General features: G+C 40.2%; 1 protein-coding gene across 5 annotated transcripts in view; it reads right to left on the reverse strand.

Annotated features, from left to right (window-relative positions):
• PLCG2 (phospholipase C gamma 2) overlaps nucleotides 1-19,467 on the reverse strand; it is a 69,723-nt gene that overhangs the window by 40,273 nt on the left and 9,983 nt on the right. For all 5 annotated transcript variants that reach the window (XM_084533260.1, XM_084533262.1, XM_084533259.1 and 2 more), the window contains 2 exons: nucleotides 16,395-16,633; nucleotides 1,374-1,514 (listed from right to left, as the gene is read on the reverse strand). In XM_084533260.1, coding sequence (XP_084389386.1) covers nucleotides 1,374-1,514; nucleotides 16,395-16,590 — 337 coding nt within the window. In that variant the 5' untranslated portion in view covers nucleotides 16,591-16,633. The remainder of the gene's footprint in view (nucleotides 1-1,373; nucleotides 1,515-16,394; nucleotides 16,634-19,467) is intronic.

Raw genomic sequence — 19,467 nt, forward strand, 5'->3', positions numbered from 1 at the left:
AAGCATGATCATGGACTGTGTTCTGGATACAGCCTTCCCTGAGAAATGCCAATTAAACCATTCTGAGGGCCTTGAATGAGATGCTGTCTTTACAGCATTCAGTTGGACAAAGTCCATTATCTTTATCAAGCTGGTTCTGAAATTTCATGAAGGCATTCTTCAATTATAACAGCTCTTAAAAAAATACTTTCACACAGGAGCTCTAATTTGTGCAAAATCTTTAACTAACTTCAAAGTAAAACGGTTTCTCAAAATATGAAGATTACGTTTTATTTAAATGTATTTTCAAACAATGCTTTATCCTCCAAGGATAAAACTAGAACCCAGCCTCAGCTCCCCATGGAAATGATTTTCAATTAGCTACAATTTCAGAAAGAACATCCACTACCAGTGCCAAACCAATTCTTCTCCCAAGACAATTCTGGCCTTTATGACAGCCACCATTCCCTTCTAAGTAGGGACCATTTTATATTGTTTAAAAAAAAAAAACAGAGTGCTCTAACAAGGAAAAGGATTTCCCCCTTAATTGAAAGTTATATCAGTCGTGCTGTTCTCAGTTCAGCATTATGACAATATACCTCAACATACTGAGTGTTTTCAAAGTACTGGCAGAAATCTGGTTTTGAGAACTGCCATGGAGGCAGGGTGGGGGGTGTTGGAGGAAATCAATCTGAAATACCTGGCACAGCTGCACTTATTCAAACTTTTCAGACCTCATCCAGCAATGGTAAAACTTGATCTGAAGTTAAAAATCTATTACACCGGATTAGTGACAAACGGTCTTTAATTACCTGTGTATTGGACTGTAAAACCAGGCTTCCAGTTCTGTGATCTATAGACAATTAATTCCCACATATACATGAAACATTTGCTAGCTCCCTAGGAGTACATAATTCCTACATTAAATAAATAAATAAAAACTAATGCTAGTGTTACAGTGCCTAGGAAGTGATATATTGATAAACACATACTAAGAGACATGATATTAATTAGTGCTTAAATAGCTGTTGCCTTCTAATGAGCAACAAGCATTCATCTTCTTAAAACACAGAGCTGTTGACCTGTACAGTGCAGGACAGACTGCAGCAAGTGACTCATGTATTACATCCACAAGTTATACAACTGTTCTGTTTGGACAATGTAAGGAAAAAGTCTCACACAATACACTATTTGACAGCAAAATGTTACAAATGGAGCAGTTCAAAGACATTAAGGGCTGGCTGAGTAAAAGGTCTCGGGTTTTGTACATTTGGCGCACTCCTGAACTGCCAAGGGCAAAAAAATCACAGTATTCTTTACATTACTATTTCATCAGTGTATTTGATTGTTCAATTGCTAGGTTTAAAGAGGAAACAAAGAAGAAAAAGGTTTACCTGCTAAACTTAAGGTGTTGAGGACAAACTGGGTACCATAAAAAACAGTAAAGCAGTGTTCTTCTCTGTGCCTTGCTTTGCAACGCTCAAAGTCCTTTGAATTCTTTCCTGGGCGAATTTCTTTTATTTCCATCAGATCCACTAAAAGGAAAAAACAGTAAGTCAGTCAGTACAACTGCACTTGAGTTCCAGCAGAGCCTGAAACAACAAAACTAAAAACTCAAAGCACATACATGTATATAATCCGTACATATGTAGTTATAAATTTTTATAGGGCAAGAAATGAAAATTGCACCAGCCTGCAATCCACAACTAAACGACTCATTGTATTACTGACTAATACACAACAGCAGAGAAGGACCCAAAAAAGAAGAAAAGTAACTTGTCATTTCATCATTTTTATCATTTGATTATCACTGACTAGCCACGGGCAGTTTGTATGCGTAGTCCCTTTGGGTTACAGAAGATATGTTTTCATAAATGGAATTTACACTAAGAAATTTCCAATTGCCATGCCAACCATTCAGAGACAAAAGAACAATACAACTTCTAGCTTACCCACCTAAAAAGAATGAGTTAGATCTTAGATAGTCAACTAGCACCCCAGTACAGCCACTGACACTCATATGAAGGAATATTTAAAGAAAGTATATTTGGCACCCTCCAGAAAGTAAAGAGAAAATGCAGCCCAATAATTAATTTTTTTTTTTGAGCCTTCTCCTGGACAACTCCAAGCAGACCTCTTGTCATTTAATATAATCTCTTGCAGCACTTTCAATGTGCTGCTTTCTACAGAACACAGGCACTCATAGCCAAACGGCAGTGACACACGAGCACACATCTCAAGCCAGCTCCCTTTTTGTCAAGCCCTTTTCATACCGCCTGCATAAGAGCAGTGAGACAGCACTGAAATAGAAATATGTGCAGTCTCAAGATAAGATACTTATTAGAAAACTGAGGAAGTGGTTTTGCTCTGCCTGTGGACCAGACAAATAAACAGCTCTTCCCACTTCTGGACAGTCCTGACTTACAGAATGAAGAGTGAAGAAAAACATTTCACGGCTGCTCTTGAAATGTGTTTATCAGAGCCAGCAAGATCCAAGGAAAATAACTGAGGGTTTCTGTTCGTGCATTTAAGAACACCACAAGATTAAAACTAAGTGTAAAATGAGCACCTCGTCACAGTTAATAATGCACAATGAACAAGCAACTCAGCTGCTAACAGGGTGTGAGGAGCTGAATGCTGGTTAGATCTTGGGCCCGCGTACCATTGGGTTTCTATGAAACTAATGTGGAAAGGAGGGAGACACTAGCAAGGATGTTTATCAAATTAATTCATCTAGGAAGTTTTTATTCTTTACAAAGAATTCCAAACCAAACTTTCCACCTGATGCTCCTTATTCCTTGTCATTAAACAATTTGTCTTGGGAAAACAGGGCTTCAAAGGTCAACTTGAACTTTTCCTAGAACACAAACATCTTTCTTGAACTTGTTTTTCCTAATGTGATTATCTTCAAGATAGAGCGCATCTAACATCTCAACCGCCATGGTTCAGTCACTCTCCCAAACCATGAAACCATCTCCTAAGATCTGCATATCTAGATGGACAAGGCCTCTAAATTTAAGCGTAAACTTTTAAAATAAATTAATGACAGAACAACAAATGAACTACAGCCTAATGGTGGCTCACATCCTCTGACAAACCCAGAGCGTCACTTAGATCCCTAGCAGTGTATCTGGATATCCATCCCAAAATGCCAGCATCTGAAAAAGAAGGTGTAAGCCCAGCAATCCACGTTAGTACCAGCAGAGAAGGATCAGGCTGCAGAAATAGAAAATACCTAAGTGGGTAAGCTGCAATAAATGACACAGGACTGTACACCACACTGGCTCATGCTAGTTACAGGCAATTATAACACCAGCCATCTCTTCCTTCCCTTCACCCAACAAGTTTATACTGAGAAACGCAGGTGTAACTTGAAAGTGAAGCCTACCTTTCATTTCACACTCCCATAAATCCATGTATATCAAACACCACACGACAAAGACCCCCTCAAAGCGTAAACTATAAGCAGCGATAAGAGATTTCACAACCTGCACTGCTGTTGTCACTTCGAGTGGCTCTTACCTCATACTGACCTCTGAAACAAACACACAGCCTTGCCTAATGTCTTCCCTCAGTTACATGTACGCTCGCTACACTTCATTTCCTTGACTTATAACCTTTCAACCCTACCATCCCATTCCCACATGGGAATACACGTGTATACACACATCCACACTCAAGGACTTTTGCACACCCAGATTTCACAGTGGTAACTGCTATTCTTATGTTCCTGTTTTACTCATGCTGCTTTACAGACCGGACCATGAGTCTTAGTCTTACACTAAGCTCTGCTGGCCCCCCAAGTACACTACAATCACCCTCCATGCAGTGCCCATGGCATCTGGAAGAGCTGATCCCAACTGAACTGGGAAAGGAAGAGCCAGGAAAAGCTGCAACATGTTTCGGGCTCAGATTAGTAAATCAACTGCACCAACTCAGCCGTTACTCAGCTGTTACACAGTTACTGTGACCTTTTTATAATAAAATCAAAATGCAGCTTCATGCCTGTGCCAGAACGACCAGCACAGTGCCTCGGCCACTCCATCTTCTTACCGCCTTGATGTTCTGGAGCCTATCTACTCTATTCCACATAAAAATCACAGAGCCATTTGCTCACCTGACTTCATGGACAGATATTCCCGGGGCCTGATACATCTGAAGAAAGCACAGATCTGGACATACACATGTTGAAAAGTGTAAAATCAAGTAAAGCAGTCTTGTGAGTGTGGTTTCCATAGAACTGTACAAAATTACTGCATTTCCCAAGGAAACATAAATCAAATATGCTCTGTAGAGAAGCTGACTCTAGCTTCTCTAGCTGACCCAGCAGGATGAGGAGGATGCTCCCAATGTATTCATTAAGGTGCTGAAGATGATGACACTGGTGACAATCAGGAAAACCTACAATGCTAGTTTACATTTCATCCATTCTTTTATGTGGTTATTTCCATGAGTTAAAAGAATCTTCTTGGCAGTCTCATCAGTCATCTATTAATTCTGACAACTCCCTCGAGCAGACTTTAACTAGACCAGACCCCAAGGCACCTTTCATTACTATCCTGTCTCAGGCTCTGATCTGGGTGTGCAGTTTTCACTACCTTCCTGGCACTTTAGAGCCTGCAGCCGCTGAACTTCTGCTCTTGAGATGTGGTGTGCAAATCAGTTAATTCAATGGATCATTACACCACTACACGGCTACTTCCCAAAGACTGCACAGATTGGAAAGCAGTGAGTAATTTAGAGTGCCTGCTAGAGCTCTTTACTGCCATAAACTTCACAATAAACCTTTGATCCTCAGCATCTCCACTGATCTCCATTCAAATAACTTGGCAGCAGAAATCACATTCAGTCCCAACGTTTTAACTGTGAATCCCCGTTACCTTCCCTTCAGGAGGCAGATGGCAAAACACAACTTGGATTCCACTACAGCTGGTGCTGGGCAAGCTCAGCAGAAGACAAGACGTAAGGCAAGTGCAGCTAGTGAACGAACAGAACTGCAGAAAACACAACATTGCTGCATACAACAACGCTGCTGATCATTCCGCCTCTGCCCCAGCGCTCACCCACCACCCATCGTCTGCAGGGAGCAGCCAAGCAGACAACTGGATGAAGGAAAAGCCCCTGCTTAAAACCAGCCAACACCAACAGCAGAACAGCAATATGTTAGCTGGAAGTGCCCATGTAAATTGACTGTTGTCAGGCATGCTTGCATAGATAGACTTTACCAAAGTCAGATAATTTGATGCTGTAAAGTCAAGAGAACTGTGTATAAATGGGATAAGCCTTACAGGCTGACAATCTAGCAAGGTATCCTTGGCAGAAGAGTCATGACTAGCAGTGTTAAAGTTCATCTGGGACTAGCAGTATGGAGTAGAGTCCTGTAAGATAAGGCTCCTGATTGCAAGTCCAAAGGCTGCAGGAGATTTTCATTGTCTGTAGCCACAAAGAACGGTCAGATCAGTTATGTACATAGTGGAGCAGGAGAATAAAAAGTTTACAGAGAGATTCAAAGGATGCTTGTAGTGTCGGAAATCAGGCCATGATCATTATTTACTTCATTAGGTATTTTCAGTAGCAGTCCCCAGAAGTCTTACAGAGAAGCTACTGGCAACGTTTCAGAAAGGAAAATAAGGGACTGATCATCCAAATGGTGCGGACCGAGACACAGAGGTGGGCATTGTCTACATGAGTGTCTTCACATTTTCATGCGTGTATATAGTTACATTCTGCACAAAGACTTCAAAACCAGTTTTTGAAACCTACATCCCTCCTAAAAAAAAAAAAAAGAAAAAAAAAAAAAATTTGCATTACAAAATATTCCAAAGAGGGTTTCATTTCAGAAAGGCAGAAACTGCCTCCTGCAACACAGACTATGTGCAAATGAGCCCCCAGTGAATGAAGAAAGCCTTCAGTCTCCTTTTGCAAATGCACTTCACAGCGGTTTGTAAGGACAATGGCTTTAGTCTCACCTCTGCAGAATTAAAGATTAACTATACAAGGTGTGTCTTAACAGCCTGTTTTATTCAAAACAGCAGTGAAACACGGATCAAGTGCAACTCTAAAGGGAAAAAGGTGAGGCTTGTCTCAGAGAAAGGCAAAGTCATATGAAGGCAAAAATCTGCAGCAGGTGAGAACAGAGGTGGTATGGAAAGTGATCCAGCTCGTACAAACGGTGAAATTTAATCAGACATTCAGTGGCCCAAGGAAGTCATTACAGGTAAGCCACAAAAATATCTGCAGAGTTACAAGGATGCAACGTGAGAAATGGTGCGGTGCATCTTGAGAAAGCACACGTGGCTGCCTTTCCAAGGGGTCCTCTGGGACTGAGCCGCGTGACTGGCAAAAGCTGTAGCTTGGTGTACCACTTAAACCAGCAGGCTTTTAAGTAATCAGACCACACAGAGCTGCCATGCACAGTAACAACAAATTGCCATCTTATCAATTACAGCTATCTTTTGAATTGACAACTTCTCACTAGACTGCTCAGCAAAGCAGTGACATATTATGGCCCTTCCCAGTTTGAAGGGCACTAAATTGAAGGGGCCTTAAACCTCAAAGGGCTATTGGTTTCATATTAGAAATTAAAAAGCACCTTCAGAAAATGAGGTTAGGGTAAAGTTTATATACGTGCCCATAAAACTTTACATTCTACTTCCCAAAACAAAACAAGAAAGTTGCCACACAAAACTTTGACTTTGGGGAAAATCTACTGGAGCATCCACATCTTCCCCTCACTTTCATCAACCACTTTCATGGTGCTCAGGTCTGCAAAGTGCTCTAGATTGGATCCTCATTTCACTGGCTAGCCACGTCAGGAAGTCTGGTCACTGTAAGTTAGCGTTAAACACTGCAAAAGTGAGCTGCTGAAGTGAAGACATGATTTGAAAACAGCTAAAGGCTACACACATTCTTTTTTTCATTTAACCACAAAAAACAGGCTCTAAATACTCAGCTGAAGACTTACACAAAGATCCCCTGGTAAGAACTGAAACACACTAGTTTCAAAACAGAAAAGGGTGAATTGTAGTGTCCCTTTGAAAAGATATTCTGCAAAGAGTAAGAAGTAGATTCACTTTTGCAATGACACGTTAACAGTTTACAGAATACAAAATAGAAAGAAAAAGACAGAATAAGGACCTGGAGTGTTCAATGTGAGTTAAGTTTATTTCTTCTGTTTATTTATGATTGCCTGAGACAGTCAGAAAATTCAGACAGGAAAAAAAATGATAGCAATTATTTAAAAAAAAAAAAAAAAAGTCACTACTAGAAAGGTCAAGCTATCTGAGCATTAGCAAGGTCAAGTCTGACATTCAAGTCAAAAGGAGCAGGTATTTCTCAGCAGAATACATAGATATTCATTACTTGTCCCAGAAAGGTACAAATGCTATAGAAGTTTGTATCATTTTTTCCAAAGACAAAGAAATAAAGTTTTCCACAAGAGAGAAAGTTCATACTGACATTCAAATTTAAATATTTAAATTACTTAGATGTTTAATTTCATGGGAAAAAAATCCCTCAGCTAAGTTTAAGAATGTAAGCCACTTTCATAAACAGTCTCTTAGGTGCTTGGGTTTTAATTTAAAAAAAATAAAATAAGAATGAAATTCCTAATGCATCTGGCAGCTGAAAGGATGCCCAGAACCACAATGTGCTCTCTTCAGCAGGTCATTCTAGCTAGGATTTTAAAAGTAAAATCAGAAAAATTTAATTTAGGGGATAACATGCTGCAGGATAACATTCACAAAATACAAAAAGATCTCAATAAATAAATACCCTGTTAGCTACAACATCACCACCTGTGACAACACATCTAAGATTGCCATTACATTAGTTACACGTCCCTGCATTTTACCTCTCCCTGCAAACTGTGTGTGGACTGATCGGCTCCTAGTATCTACATGACTAGGTTATAGATGCTCTGCCGCTCCAATGAGTTTCGATCATTATCCAGGTGCAACGTTTTGCAGTAATGTGGTTTCTACTTGGCAGCGTAACAGTCTGAAAACACACGGTGCAACCTTGCAGATCGAGAAAAAACAGAATCAAAACTTGTGAGTGCTGTTACATGTACAATGTGCACTTGCTAAGTTAGTTCTTTGTTTCTTGCACTCCCTTTCTTAATATATCCCTGGAAGATGAAAATTACACTTGTACTTACAGATTTTTAAGATGACTAATTCTGTACAAATCTCTTGAGCAGGAAGTAAATCTCAAGTGATTTTTAACAGTTTCTGATAATTCTTTCTACTTTCATACGTCAGACACATTATTAGTAACACTAAATGAATCTAAGAAGGCAAATGTATTTAAGAAGTGGGCCACAGTCATTTTGTTCACAAACTCTGGAAAAAATTGCAGGAAAGAAGCAGAAGAGAGATAACATGAAATTAGCCACTCTAGTTAATCCTAAAATAAAATGTTAGGCACTATCAGTCATATCTTTTGATTAAAAATGAAAAAAGGTATATTAGTGCAGCAGGACTATCTTATACCTCTGGACTGAAGAAAAAAGAAACAGTTACTACATGTTATACTGAAGCATACCCATTAGCATTAAAAGCCTCAATTTTAACAGGCTCAGGCCCTGTGCTTCATAATTTTGCCACTTCGTTAAAAAGAAAAAAAAGTAATCAAAAAAGAGAAATTATCTACAGAAATATGTATGCTTGCATTACAGAGAAGCAGACATTTACACAGTCAGCGAAGGCACCACACACTTCTCAGAGCACAATTCTCCTGGCTGTGAATCATCACTTAACACCCAGATTGATGGAAGAGTATGCAGAAACTTGCATATTTTCCCATGACTAATCAGACTCCAGTCACCACAGACTTTCCCTTAATTCTCCTTGAAGACTTGACATCTGACAAAGAACGAGGTATCTGTTACAGCTCACCTTCCTGAAGACCTACAACGTGCCAAGTGCTTGCTCTACCAGCTTAGATACCATAACATCTGTGGGGCTTAGTCTACTCATGTGCATATAAACTTCTATATCATGATACAAGAAAATTTGGGAAATGTTGTTTGGTAGCACTGGAGTGTACTCTAAGTCAGCAGATGCAGGTGCCCCAGTCATGTCTCTTAGCAGAGGACAGACTTCAGCAGTTCCTGCTCGCAGCTCCTTCCCCTCCGCCTTTCCCTGCTGTCCAGCAGTTCCCCCACCACTGTCTCAGCTCCAACAGGACAGTTGTTTGTGGGCCGTGTGGTATCCTAGCAAAGAAACAGCACAGCAGAGCCGCTGACATGGAGGCAGAAGTGATCCCCAGAAGCCACCATGAGTACAACATCGAGCCGTCGCAGGCTGGCTATGCAGTAGAAGTGGGGAGAAATAGCAGAGGGTGTGACCCAGGGGCCACTGCACAGCCCCATGCAGTTGTAAAGGGCTCATATGCAATAAAAATACACAGCAGAACCATAGGAAGTGACATGCTGAGCAACACATTGCAGTAAGTTACACTCGTACTTGTGTAAGTCACGGCTTCACAGCCAGGCATACAGCACACATTGTCTCCAAGAGGAAAATCCATCGCAAATTAAACAATGCCTTCCATACCAGGAAACCTAAGCTTCCTTTTTTGGTGTGTTGATAAAGCAAACATTAGTTTAGTTCTGTTCTAGTTACCAAGACAAGTACTTCTTAAATTGCAAACCCATGAACTTCCAATGGTCAGTAACAGCCACGGGTAAATAAATGCTCCACAGCCACGTCCTGCTGGGTCCCACCTGGACTAGGACAGCACTAGAAGGAGAACACATTTCCCTACCACATGCTTTCCCCGCTATACAATTGTGGTTACCAAATTTCTTCTCTAGAAACGGGCAGCTTCTCAATCAGGCTGTGGAGGGAGTGGCTGGGGACTGTGGTCAACCCTTGATTTCTAGGAGGCTTGCTTATTTTTCCTGGAAATAGAAGGAAAAGTCCCCTTGACCCCACGAACGCTGCATCCGAGTCACCAGCCTTTCATCAAGCCAGCGTATCTACAAGGCAGTACTTCTGCAGTGCTTACCAAACCTACTTCTTGTTCATGAAAGGACCAGACTTCTACTGAAAAAATGGCAGGGGCTCCACTGCAATAAAAGGTAGGGTGCGTACAATGAAATACAAATGAAATTCTGAGCACCATGAGCAGCCCCATGGCCCACCTAGCAAACACCGGGTTATCTTTATAGCTTAAAATGATGGAGGACAAGGCAGAATAGAGGGAAATGCCATTTGTAAGCAGAAGGCAGAAGAAGCAGCCCCGACATTTTGTAGCCAGTACCTACAAGTGTTTCCCTTGGATGATCTTAGAGCTATTAGGGCATCTAAAATGTCTCTCTGTATAGAACAATAGCAAGATGACTAAAAGAAGCCCAAGCATGGGTGAACACAGTCAGATCTAGCTCAGATCTGCTTCCCTCAATTATTTGCATAGCTCTCTGCAGACCCACGTAAGGATGCACATGTTGTTGGCATTAATTTTAATACTCTAATGAAATCCTGCGTGCTAAACATCTGTGATTAAAACTCTGTGAAAAGCTGCACTGCTCCCCTCTACCTATTTTGGTTTTGTACAATGGGTTGTGTTGGACCCAGGCGAACCCAGGGAAGGCAGATACAAGGTATTCTGCAATCTTAGTAGATGACATTAAAAAAACAGCAGCACCGGGAACCTTCCTGGCCTCCACTATACCTAGAAAATGCTCTGGTACAGGCAGCCCCTCTCCTTCCATCATTCATCTTTCCCTTTCATTTAGAAGGAAACTTGGAGCTCTCATAAAATGGAAAATGTAGACAAATTTTATTTACTTTTTTTCTTGAAAGGTGCTCAAGTACTAGACTATTCAGACATTACAGGCTGAAAAGAAAGACACCCCAAAGTCACTTAATCTGTTTGGTCCTACAGCGTGTTATATTTTACACATTGTAAGCAGAATCACCTGAGACCCAAGAAACAGATTGTACAAGAGGATCCGAGTTTTCTTTCACAGAACAAAATCTACTGTCTTCAGCAAGTCTGATTGGCTTGGAGAAGTTCAACAGCTACCTTGTCCTCCTGAAAATGGAGATAGCACCCAAGAACTCCCTTGGCTTGAGGAACTCTTGGCAGCAAAGCTGTAGAGGAAAGAAAGACTGTGCATGCACAGGTTACTCAACCCATCAGGACAACTCGGAGAAAGAAGTGTGCACAGCCACTATCTGGTTGCTCCTTCCCCTCTTGCAGGTGGGCAGGGAGGACTGGCACAAACAGAGGAGCTGGTACTCAATGCTCCCTATCCCCCTTGAGGCACAACAATGAGATCCCCACACGGTGTGTTTTGCACTGTCCAATTTGTAAAGCTAGAACAAAGCACCAGCTAAAATAAGACCCTTAGTTTGCAAAATTAAGGATGTAGCAGCACTCCCAGACTGAAGTAAATCCCAAGCAAAAACAAAGTGACCAAGGCCCTCAGTTGCTTTGTTAAAGTCAGCGGACTCTGGGACATGCATTAGCTGAAAATTTGGCTCCTTGATCTACTGTTGAAACTGTGTATCCTTGCTAAAGGACACAAACAACCTGTACTATTTCACTGGGAGTTAAATACAGAAGTTTCTCACTAGTTCCTTTTTGCTAGAAAATCCCTTCTGTATATGGTGACTCAGGTCTTTTGGAAGGTCAAAGTAAAATCTCCAGTACTCAGGCATTGCATGGTCAGAGCCACACGATGGAGATGGGAGAGCATTTAAACCAGCTGTCCTTGCCTCTGTACATCCACACTTGTTAGAGGCCAAAGGCCTGGAACCAGGGGCTTTCTAAAGAAAGGTAGCTCCATTTTAACTTACTCATCTGGAGAAAGACATCTGCACTGAGCAGGAAACAGCCATAATTTTAGCACCTCTTTCACCCTGTTCTGACCATAAAGGCTGACAGCTTTTAAAAGAAAGGAACCCTTCCATGGGTAATGCAATTTAAAGTACATCGTACTGCCACACAGAGAGCCGTGGCATTGCACAAACATTTCTATCAGCATAGATAACCCTACATCTCCCTTGCACAGATCCATTTATTCCAAAACAAAGGGTTTTTTTTGTTGTTGTTTTAGTATTAATGTGAGGCTTAACTTAAATCCTTTCCCAAACAACATTAACCAAACTTGAAAAATGTCCTTGTAATATCCTCAGGGTTCATCCATACCAGGCACTGAGCAGAACCACCTCTGCCCATTTGTTCAGCTGTCTCCAGCGACTTGGACTTGCTGAACCATCCGGTTTTGAGTAGTACCATAATTTTAGCAGCACAGGAACATGGCCCCAGAGAACACAGTACAGATGGATACACTAATCATTTAACACGTCACTGTATATTAGATGTCTGTAAGGTATAAAAACCAACAGCAGTATGAAAGCTTACCAGCTATAGATACAGTAAGCAACTCTTGGGAAAATTAATATCTGCTGTCTTATTTCGAGCTAGACCCCACAAAGCATAAAAATAATTTAAGATAATTGTGTCTGAAAGAACAGCAAAGCATTTTTGTACCAACCTTACAGAAGAGCAATATTTATCATCACTGTATCTGCAGGCACAAGCCACTGCTTAAGGATCTATGTAAAAAAAAATGTCACAACTCCAAAAACAACTCCCCGTTTTAAAACAGCTCTCTTAAGGAAGTCTAACGACTACATTTGTGTGTTCCCAAACAAGCTTTCATTACAGTGAATGAAAGTTTAAAAAAAAAAAAAATGACACCTGCATCTCTGCCTCACTTCAGGACGTCTCAGATTTTTCCCACCGTAAATAACACAAAGTACTTCTTTCAGAGACCACACTACTTCACTGAAATCAATGCAGAAGTCTCCTTGATATCCATCCTCGTAACACAGCAGGTGTCTTTCAGCAGTTTATGCTATCAATTTTTTAAGATATTTACTCGTCTCCTCACAATCAAAAGAGCTTTGCATCCCTGCAGTGTAGAGCATTGACCGGCCTACACTATGAGCTGCTCTGGCTTAGAGGAATTTGAGAGCCCTTTACATATTTACAGTTCAACAGCAAGAAATTCAGCATTGTGATACCCCAAACTCACAACACTAGGCAGAGCAGTTAACAGAGAGAGAGGGGAAAAAAAAGTTCTTATTTTCCAAAGGAAAGGTATTAGGATACAACATAAAAACAGGTCTCCATCCTCTCTATGAGCTCTTTTTGCATCCAAAACTTAAGAGCTCTCCTTGCTATCTGATTTATGAACACAATTCCCCCAGCAGGTGCAAACGTTCAGTTCTGTGCCTCCTCTAAAGAGCAGGTGCCAAATGAGTTAAAATTGCACACACAACGATCTTCACTCTCTCACCCATGATCAATATTAATTCTTATTGGACTGTAGCACATGGAAATAGCAACCATTAAGATCACATCACAAACGTGTATTGAACAGAAATCTTCTGGATGATTAAAGCACAGAATATTAAGCCACAATATAATACTTGAGATCATACTACCATATCCTTCGCCACTAAATATATATTTTTCAAATGTGTAAGCCTTCTTAGTTCTTATTTTTCACAAAGTCAATACAACCCACCAGTGAATATTTGGGATATTCATACATACATTTAGATACTCTCAAGTGAAAATGATTTTTCTCCCATCACAAAGTTGGTAGCAACTTTTTAGCACAGCTCCAGGGAAATAAAAATTCTTATTCTCCTGTTATTGGTACTCAAGAAGCCCATCCATTTGATTACTACATATGAAAAGTTCAAATCCATGTTTTTTCTACTTTTCAAGCAAAAGGGAAGCCCAAGTGTCAGTCAAAAGGAGTAATAATAAAATTTAAAAAAAAAAAAAAAAAAAAGATTTCCTTCCTCTTCAGTAGAAACACTGTCAGCAAGTTAAAGCTGCAGCGACTTTCATTTCAAGCAGATCAGATAGAATTTACCATGAACCAGAACAACACAACAGCAGTTCACATCATATTCTGAAACAATGCCTGAAAATACATCTTGTTTTTGAGAGGGTTCTTTGCTTTGTAAGACAACAGAACAATATTTTGCATATTCATGCTTTGGAGTCTTGACATATTCTCATACCTGAAGTTTCCATTCAGTATTTCCACTTAAATATTCCTGAATTTAAATATACTGCTAAAATACTTGAATTTTCAGGGAGAAAGGCAGATGGCCTTTGGATAAATTGCAGGTCTATAGCTGAATTCCCTGTCCTGGTAACAAGTGCCAGTGTATCCGGAGGCAAGTCATTATCCTGCTGGATCACCCACGTATAAGGGTCAAATAAAATATTCACCTTTCTTCAAAAGGGTCAAAATCTATACACAGAGCAAGAAATTTAATTATCAGTATGTATTCCTACATACACACGGGATGCTTTGATAAGACTGCAAGTCATGCACTGAAAAAAGCTGGCCCCAAAACCTGGAATGCTCTGGAATACAGACCAGGCTGCTTTAAGTTTAGTCACTTTGTGCAAGTGGCTGTGTTATAGTCTTTAACTACATGATCCCATGTTATTTTTTGCCAGAGGACTCTGAGGCCTCATTAATCCAGCAAGTGGTTATTTTCTATTTTGTTTTAATCTCATTGTTCTGTGCGTCACCCCAGGCTTTACTTGTAAGGTTTATTCAAGCCATGCTCTCATAACTGAATTACTCCCCTCCACACCGGACTTTTTTTGGCACACCTCATTTTGGGATCTGAGCATATCATACTCGCATTCACCCTCATCATTGTAGGAAGGAATAATTATCCTAATTTTACATGACTAACCAGGGCACAGCGAAAGGATGATCCAGAGAACCTGTTAATTAGGGTGTGCAGATCCGATTGCTTTTTCCCAGAACACTATGTATGACCACATTTTCACCACCAATTATAAAAACATTCTCCAGACGAGCAGTCTTTCATTCCACTGCACTAGATTTCCTGTTGCAGGCGCAGTCTTTGCAAAGAACAAGACGGGAACTGGTGGAAATACCAAATAGAAATTTAATGCTCCTAAGTAGCTTGAAGTGAAGTTGCACAGACAATTCAAAAATCACGCATCTTCTCAGTGCTTGTCTTTGCAGCCTTACAGATCAATGTGTTTTTAGCTTACAGTGGATTTATAACAAAAAAAAAAAATATCGAAAAATCAATAGACGAACTCCATTCTTTCTCCTCAATTTCTTTCACCACACAATGCAGATTTTTCTTCCCACTGAAATTCACATATGACTGTCAAGCCTCCAGAAAAGTAAGAGGCCGCAGGGAGAAATATCTGCTTATTCTTCACACCTATGGCCCCTTATCCCCCCACACACTTAATTTAGCCTCAGTCTCTCTCATGTTCCTAACCCCTCTTCCTTCTCTCAGGCATCGATCAACTTATTTCTCACCTAAATTTCAGTCTCTGCTCAGTAAGTTCTAGTCTCACCTCTGAGATTCCCTGTGCTGTAATTATTCCCCCACTACAGTGTACTGGCTCAGCCTTCACTTCTTCACCTCGAAACTCCAAGTTCTTATCACAATTTCAATTCCTAAATTCAACTCCAAACTTCTTGTATTAGCTGAGGGCAACCAGTAAGTGTCAACTCAGACAGATTGTCCAATCCCTTCATAGAAGACAAACACCATTTAGCAACAGCACATAAAATCATGCCCACAAAAATAAAGTTATCAAATGCTCATATGCAACACCTGTAATTACATTATAGAAATGGGAACTGTACAAGCCCCCAAAACTGCAGGTTGAACTTGGTTGACATCAGCCACGTTCAGTAAGAACTGAAAACAAGTTTCACTTTACTCTTGTACCATGGCTTTTGCAGTGCTACGTAGCTTTAAATTCCCCTTCTATTTCCCCACCTAGTTATAAATAGTGGATTTTACCAGTTCAGATATAGGCTAGAGACACTATCAACTCAGGACCTTCAAACAATCTCATATCTCACAGCTTCATCTTCCTAAGTCATTCGTACTTTCCAATAATGATCCTAAGTAATGATTTCTAACCTGAAACAACAATTTCCTTAAGAATATGGGACATTTACTTCAGTTTCCTTGTATTTGGGTGTTTTGATTTTGGGGAGAGAAGGGCAAAAAAGTACTAATTGTTTGGATCTACAAGACATCTCAGTGCTTAATGATGGAAAACAGTTCTCACTCAGTAACACAATTCATAGAACACAAGCATCATCACATTCAAGGATGAAAACTTTGAGAGCAGGGTTTAGGGAAAAAGAACGTTAACCACATGCAAGGGTTAGGTATCTAACTAAGGAGCTGCAGAAGATTCTTCACCTGCATTGCCCCAATTCACCGTATTCTTGGCAAGTTACCAGACTATTTTCAGCCAAAAGCTTCATTATGTTAACAAAGGCTCATTAAATCAATATTCAACAATTACATTAATTTATTAAGTAACTCCAAGTTCAGGTACGCTTTGAAAATACTCACAGAAACCTTCAATCTTGTCAGCTGTCTTGCTCCATGCCACCTGCCTGGTTTCCATTATGACTTGTATAGTCCTCCTTTCTGGACTGCTCTTCTTAAGACTGAATACTGTCATGACAGTTCCCAGCTCCAAGGTCCTTTTGATCTGGCTTTTCTCATACTCCGGCAGCACCCCATAGTCTATATTCTTTCTGGACATGTTTGTTGTTTTTTTATATCAAACTTTTACAGTTTTCGGTGTGCTGAAAAAAGGCAGAAAAGGGGAAAAAATCAGTATTTAAAACAGCTTTTTTATTTCCTTATAATTATGTTTGTATAAATTAGAGATACATAATAGCTTTAGGTAATAGACCGCCCATTTAAATGCATGGCATATACATGGTGAACGTTAAGGATAAAATGGCAAGGGGCCTGGCAAAGGAGGAACAGTCTTCACAAAGAGAGGTACCAGTGACACTTAAATCTATTTTCTATTAAACATCAAGAGCCAGGTGGAGCTGCCACTGCTCAATTCCTCTGCAAGACCAACGCCCCTCTTCCAGCTGTACCGTGACACTAACTGCTCCTGCAGCCTACTCACACAGCTGTACCCAGCACTCCAAAACAATATAAAGCAAGCTACGTTCCGTTTAGCCCAAATACATAAAATCACATTCAAGGATATAATTCCATGTATTCTCTTATGCAAGCACATGTTCAGTAGCATAGATACACCCAGCATTACAAATACAGACTTTCACCTTTAAAAGCTCACTAATATGACATAGAAGTGTGTGACATAAACATGAAGGGGAAAAAAAATAAAAGGAGACCGGGAAGAAATAGCAAACAGAATTCTACCCAAGTAATTGGACAAAAGAACAATAACTACGAAGAGTACAAAACATAGAAATGCCAGTATAAATAACACCTAGGTTCTAACAAATAAATCCTTTACGTTCCAGAGTATTTAAGAATAAACAAAACTAAAGAACACGCTGGAAGCATGAAAACGTGTTCAAAGTAAAGCAGAACCCTATTATACACCTCTTCTAAATGAGCAATATTCACCATCTCTGTAGCATTTTCTGATGTGTTTTCTATCCCCTCTCCTAACTAATATTAGCAGAGGGGATAGAAACATAGTGTAAAAGCAATTATACTGCACAGATTGTTTTCACGACACCTGTTTATTTCACTCACCAAGACTCCAGCTTTTTCGCAGGTATAACCAGTGCCCAAGGAAGGATTACTTCCTGGGACAGTTAAACAAACAGCTTGTGAACAGTTAGCCAGAAAGGGTACCAAGTACAATTATAAATCGAATCCGCCTCTGCCACATCGAGCAGGTTTTCTTTACTTAAGTGTATCACTGACACATTATACATGCACATCAAATGTGCAATGCAAGTTTAATGCATCACATATTCTGTCTAAATGCACTTTAAACAACAACAAAAAAAATAGCAACAAAAAGTTCATAGCACTAGGAAGCAAAAAAGAATCTCTGAAGTCCGCAAATAGCAAATACTGGTTTCTCCCCAGGAAAGAGTAACTGTTACTGGTAGATCCAATGTAGAATAGACTCCCTTAAACAAAGTACAAACCCTAATTATATTTATCTTGATTTGAAGACTTCAGGAGTCTCATAAGGCATCAGAAAAAGAATCACTTCAAGCCTACTGAGATCCTTTCAAGTATCAGATCAGCTTTTACTTACCATTTTATAGGGAACTAAATATCATTAAGTCTTTGCTCATGCATATTTTTTTCTGACAGAGACAGAAGTAGCTCTTTTCAGAAATCACCATTCCTATAAAAGTTTCTTCATTGTTTTCAGGTACTTATAGACTTATGCCCAATAAAAACTTAATGAATTCTATGTTATGCTGAAGTTAAATCTTTAACTCTGGAAACTGAGGGCAATTTAATTTCTGCAACTGTAAAAAATATCTGGAAATCAATTTTGTCCTTAGTATTAACAATCAAGCTATTGATATGGAAAAAGAGGTCTGAAGCACAATCAAAATCATCCTCCTCTCCCCCATTTTTTTTTTTTTATATTCACAATACTATCACCAGACAGTCAAAATACCATCCCTACTGCATCCCAGCTGCAGCAAGTTCGTTGCTCTTCTTGCCCCAACTTATCACAGAAGCATCAACTTGCTGCTTGATGAGAATTCCCAAATCTGAGGAGCCTCAAGGGCTCTGTAGCCCATGTAGCTGTCGTCTTCATATTACACCAGGAAGAGCTGTGAAAAAATGCTGATGATTAAGGCCTAGCTGTCCAATGACAAGGTAACACCAGATGCAGTAACATCAGCTTGCGTAAACTCTTACAGCACATGACCTACACGAGAATTTAAACCAGGTGACTGTCTTGTTTAGAACAGTAAAGAAAGTGAAGGGAAAATATGAGTTAAATACAAATACTGGAAGAAACCTTGGCAATGTCTAAAGTACATCAGCTTACGCACTTCTAACACTCCATGGCTATGCCTCTCCTAACAGAGTCTGTTTTTCCTCACCGGTATTTGCATGCATACACTCAGAGCACATCTTGGCACAAAACGGGCAAAAGAGAGACATGCATGCAGCAACTCTCATAAATATTAGCAAGTTTCCATGCTCTGGTCCCGCCCACATCAAACAGCTAATTACAAGCTTGATTACTTCTCAGCAAGCTTATTTACAAACAGAGTGCCCTGGAACCTGCTTTTTCATCCATGCACAAAGAAGGAAGTGATATCATTTTCGCCCAAGATACCATTTTGCCCATTTTGCTGCCAATCTTTCCCCTTTACCCCATCCCTGAGCAGGACAGGTTTAAGTGAACAGCTGAATGTCCCTGCAGCAGGCACGCTGAGCCACCAGGCACAGCATCCCCTTGGGCTCTCTTCCTCTCCCCTCAGTCCACTACTCTCCATCACAAGCAGTTTCAGTTTCCGTGTTGATAACTAATTTGACCATGCCACTTCTCGCTTCCCCTTCGTAACTTCTTCCAGCCCTCCTCCCCCTCGCCCCATGTCACGGGCTCCTGACATGCTCTTCACTCTCTTTTCTGCTCTTTCTCATTAATACCACAAAGCCGTCT

Source organism: Aythya ferina (genome assembly GCF_964211825.1).
Source record: "Aythya ferina genome assembly, chromosome: 12".
NCBI classification, from domain to species: Eukaryota; Metazoa; Chordata; class Aves; order Anseriformes; family Anatidae; genus Aythya; species Aythya ferina.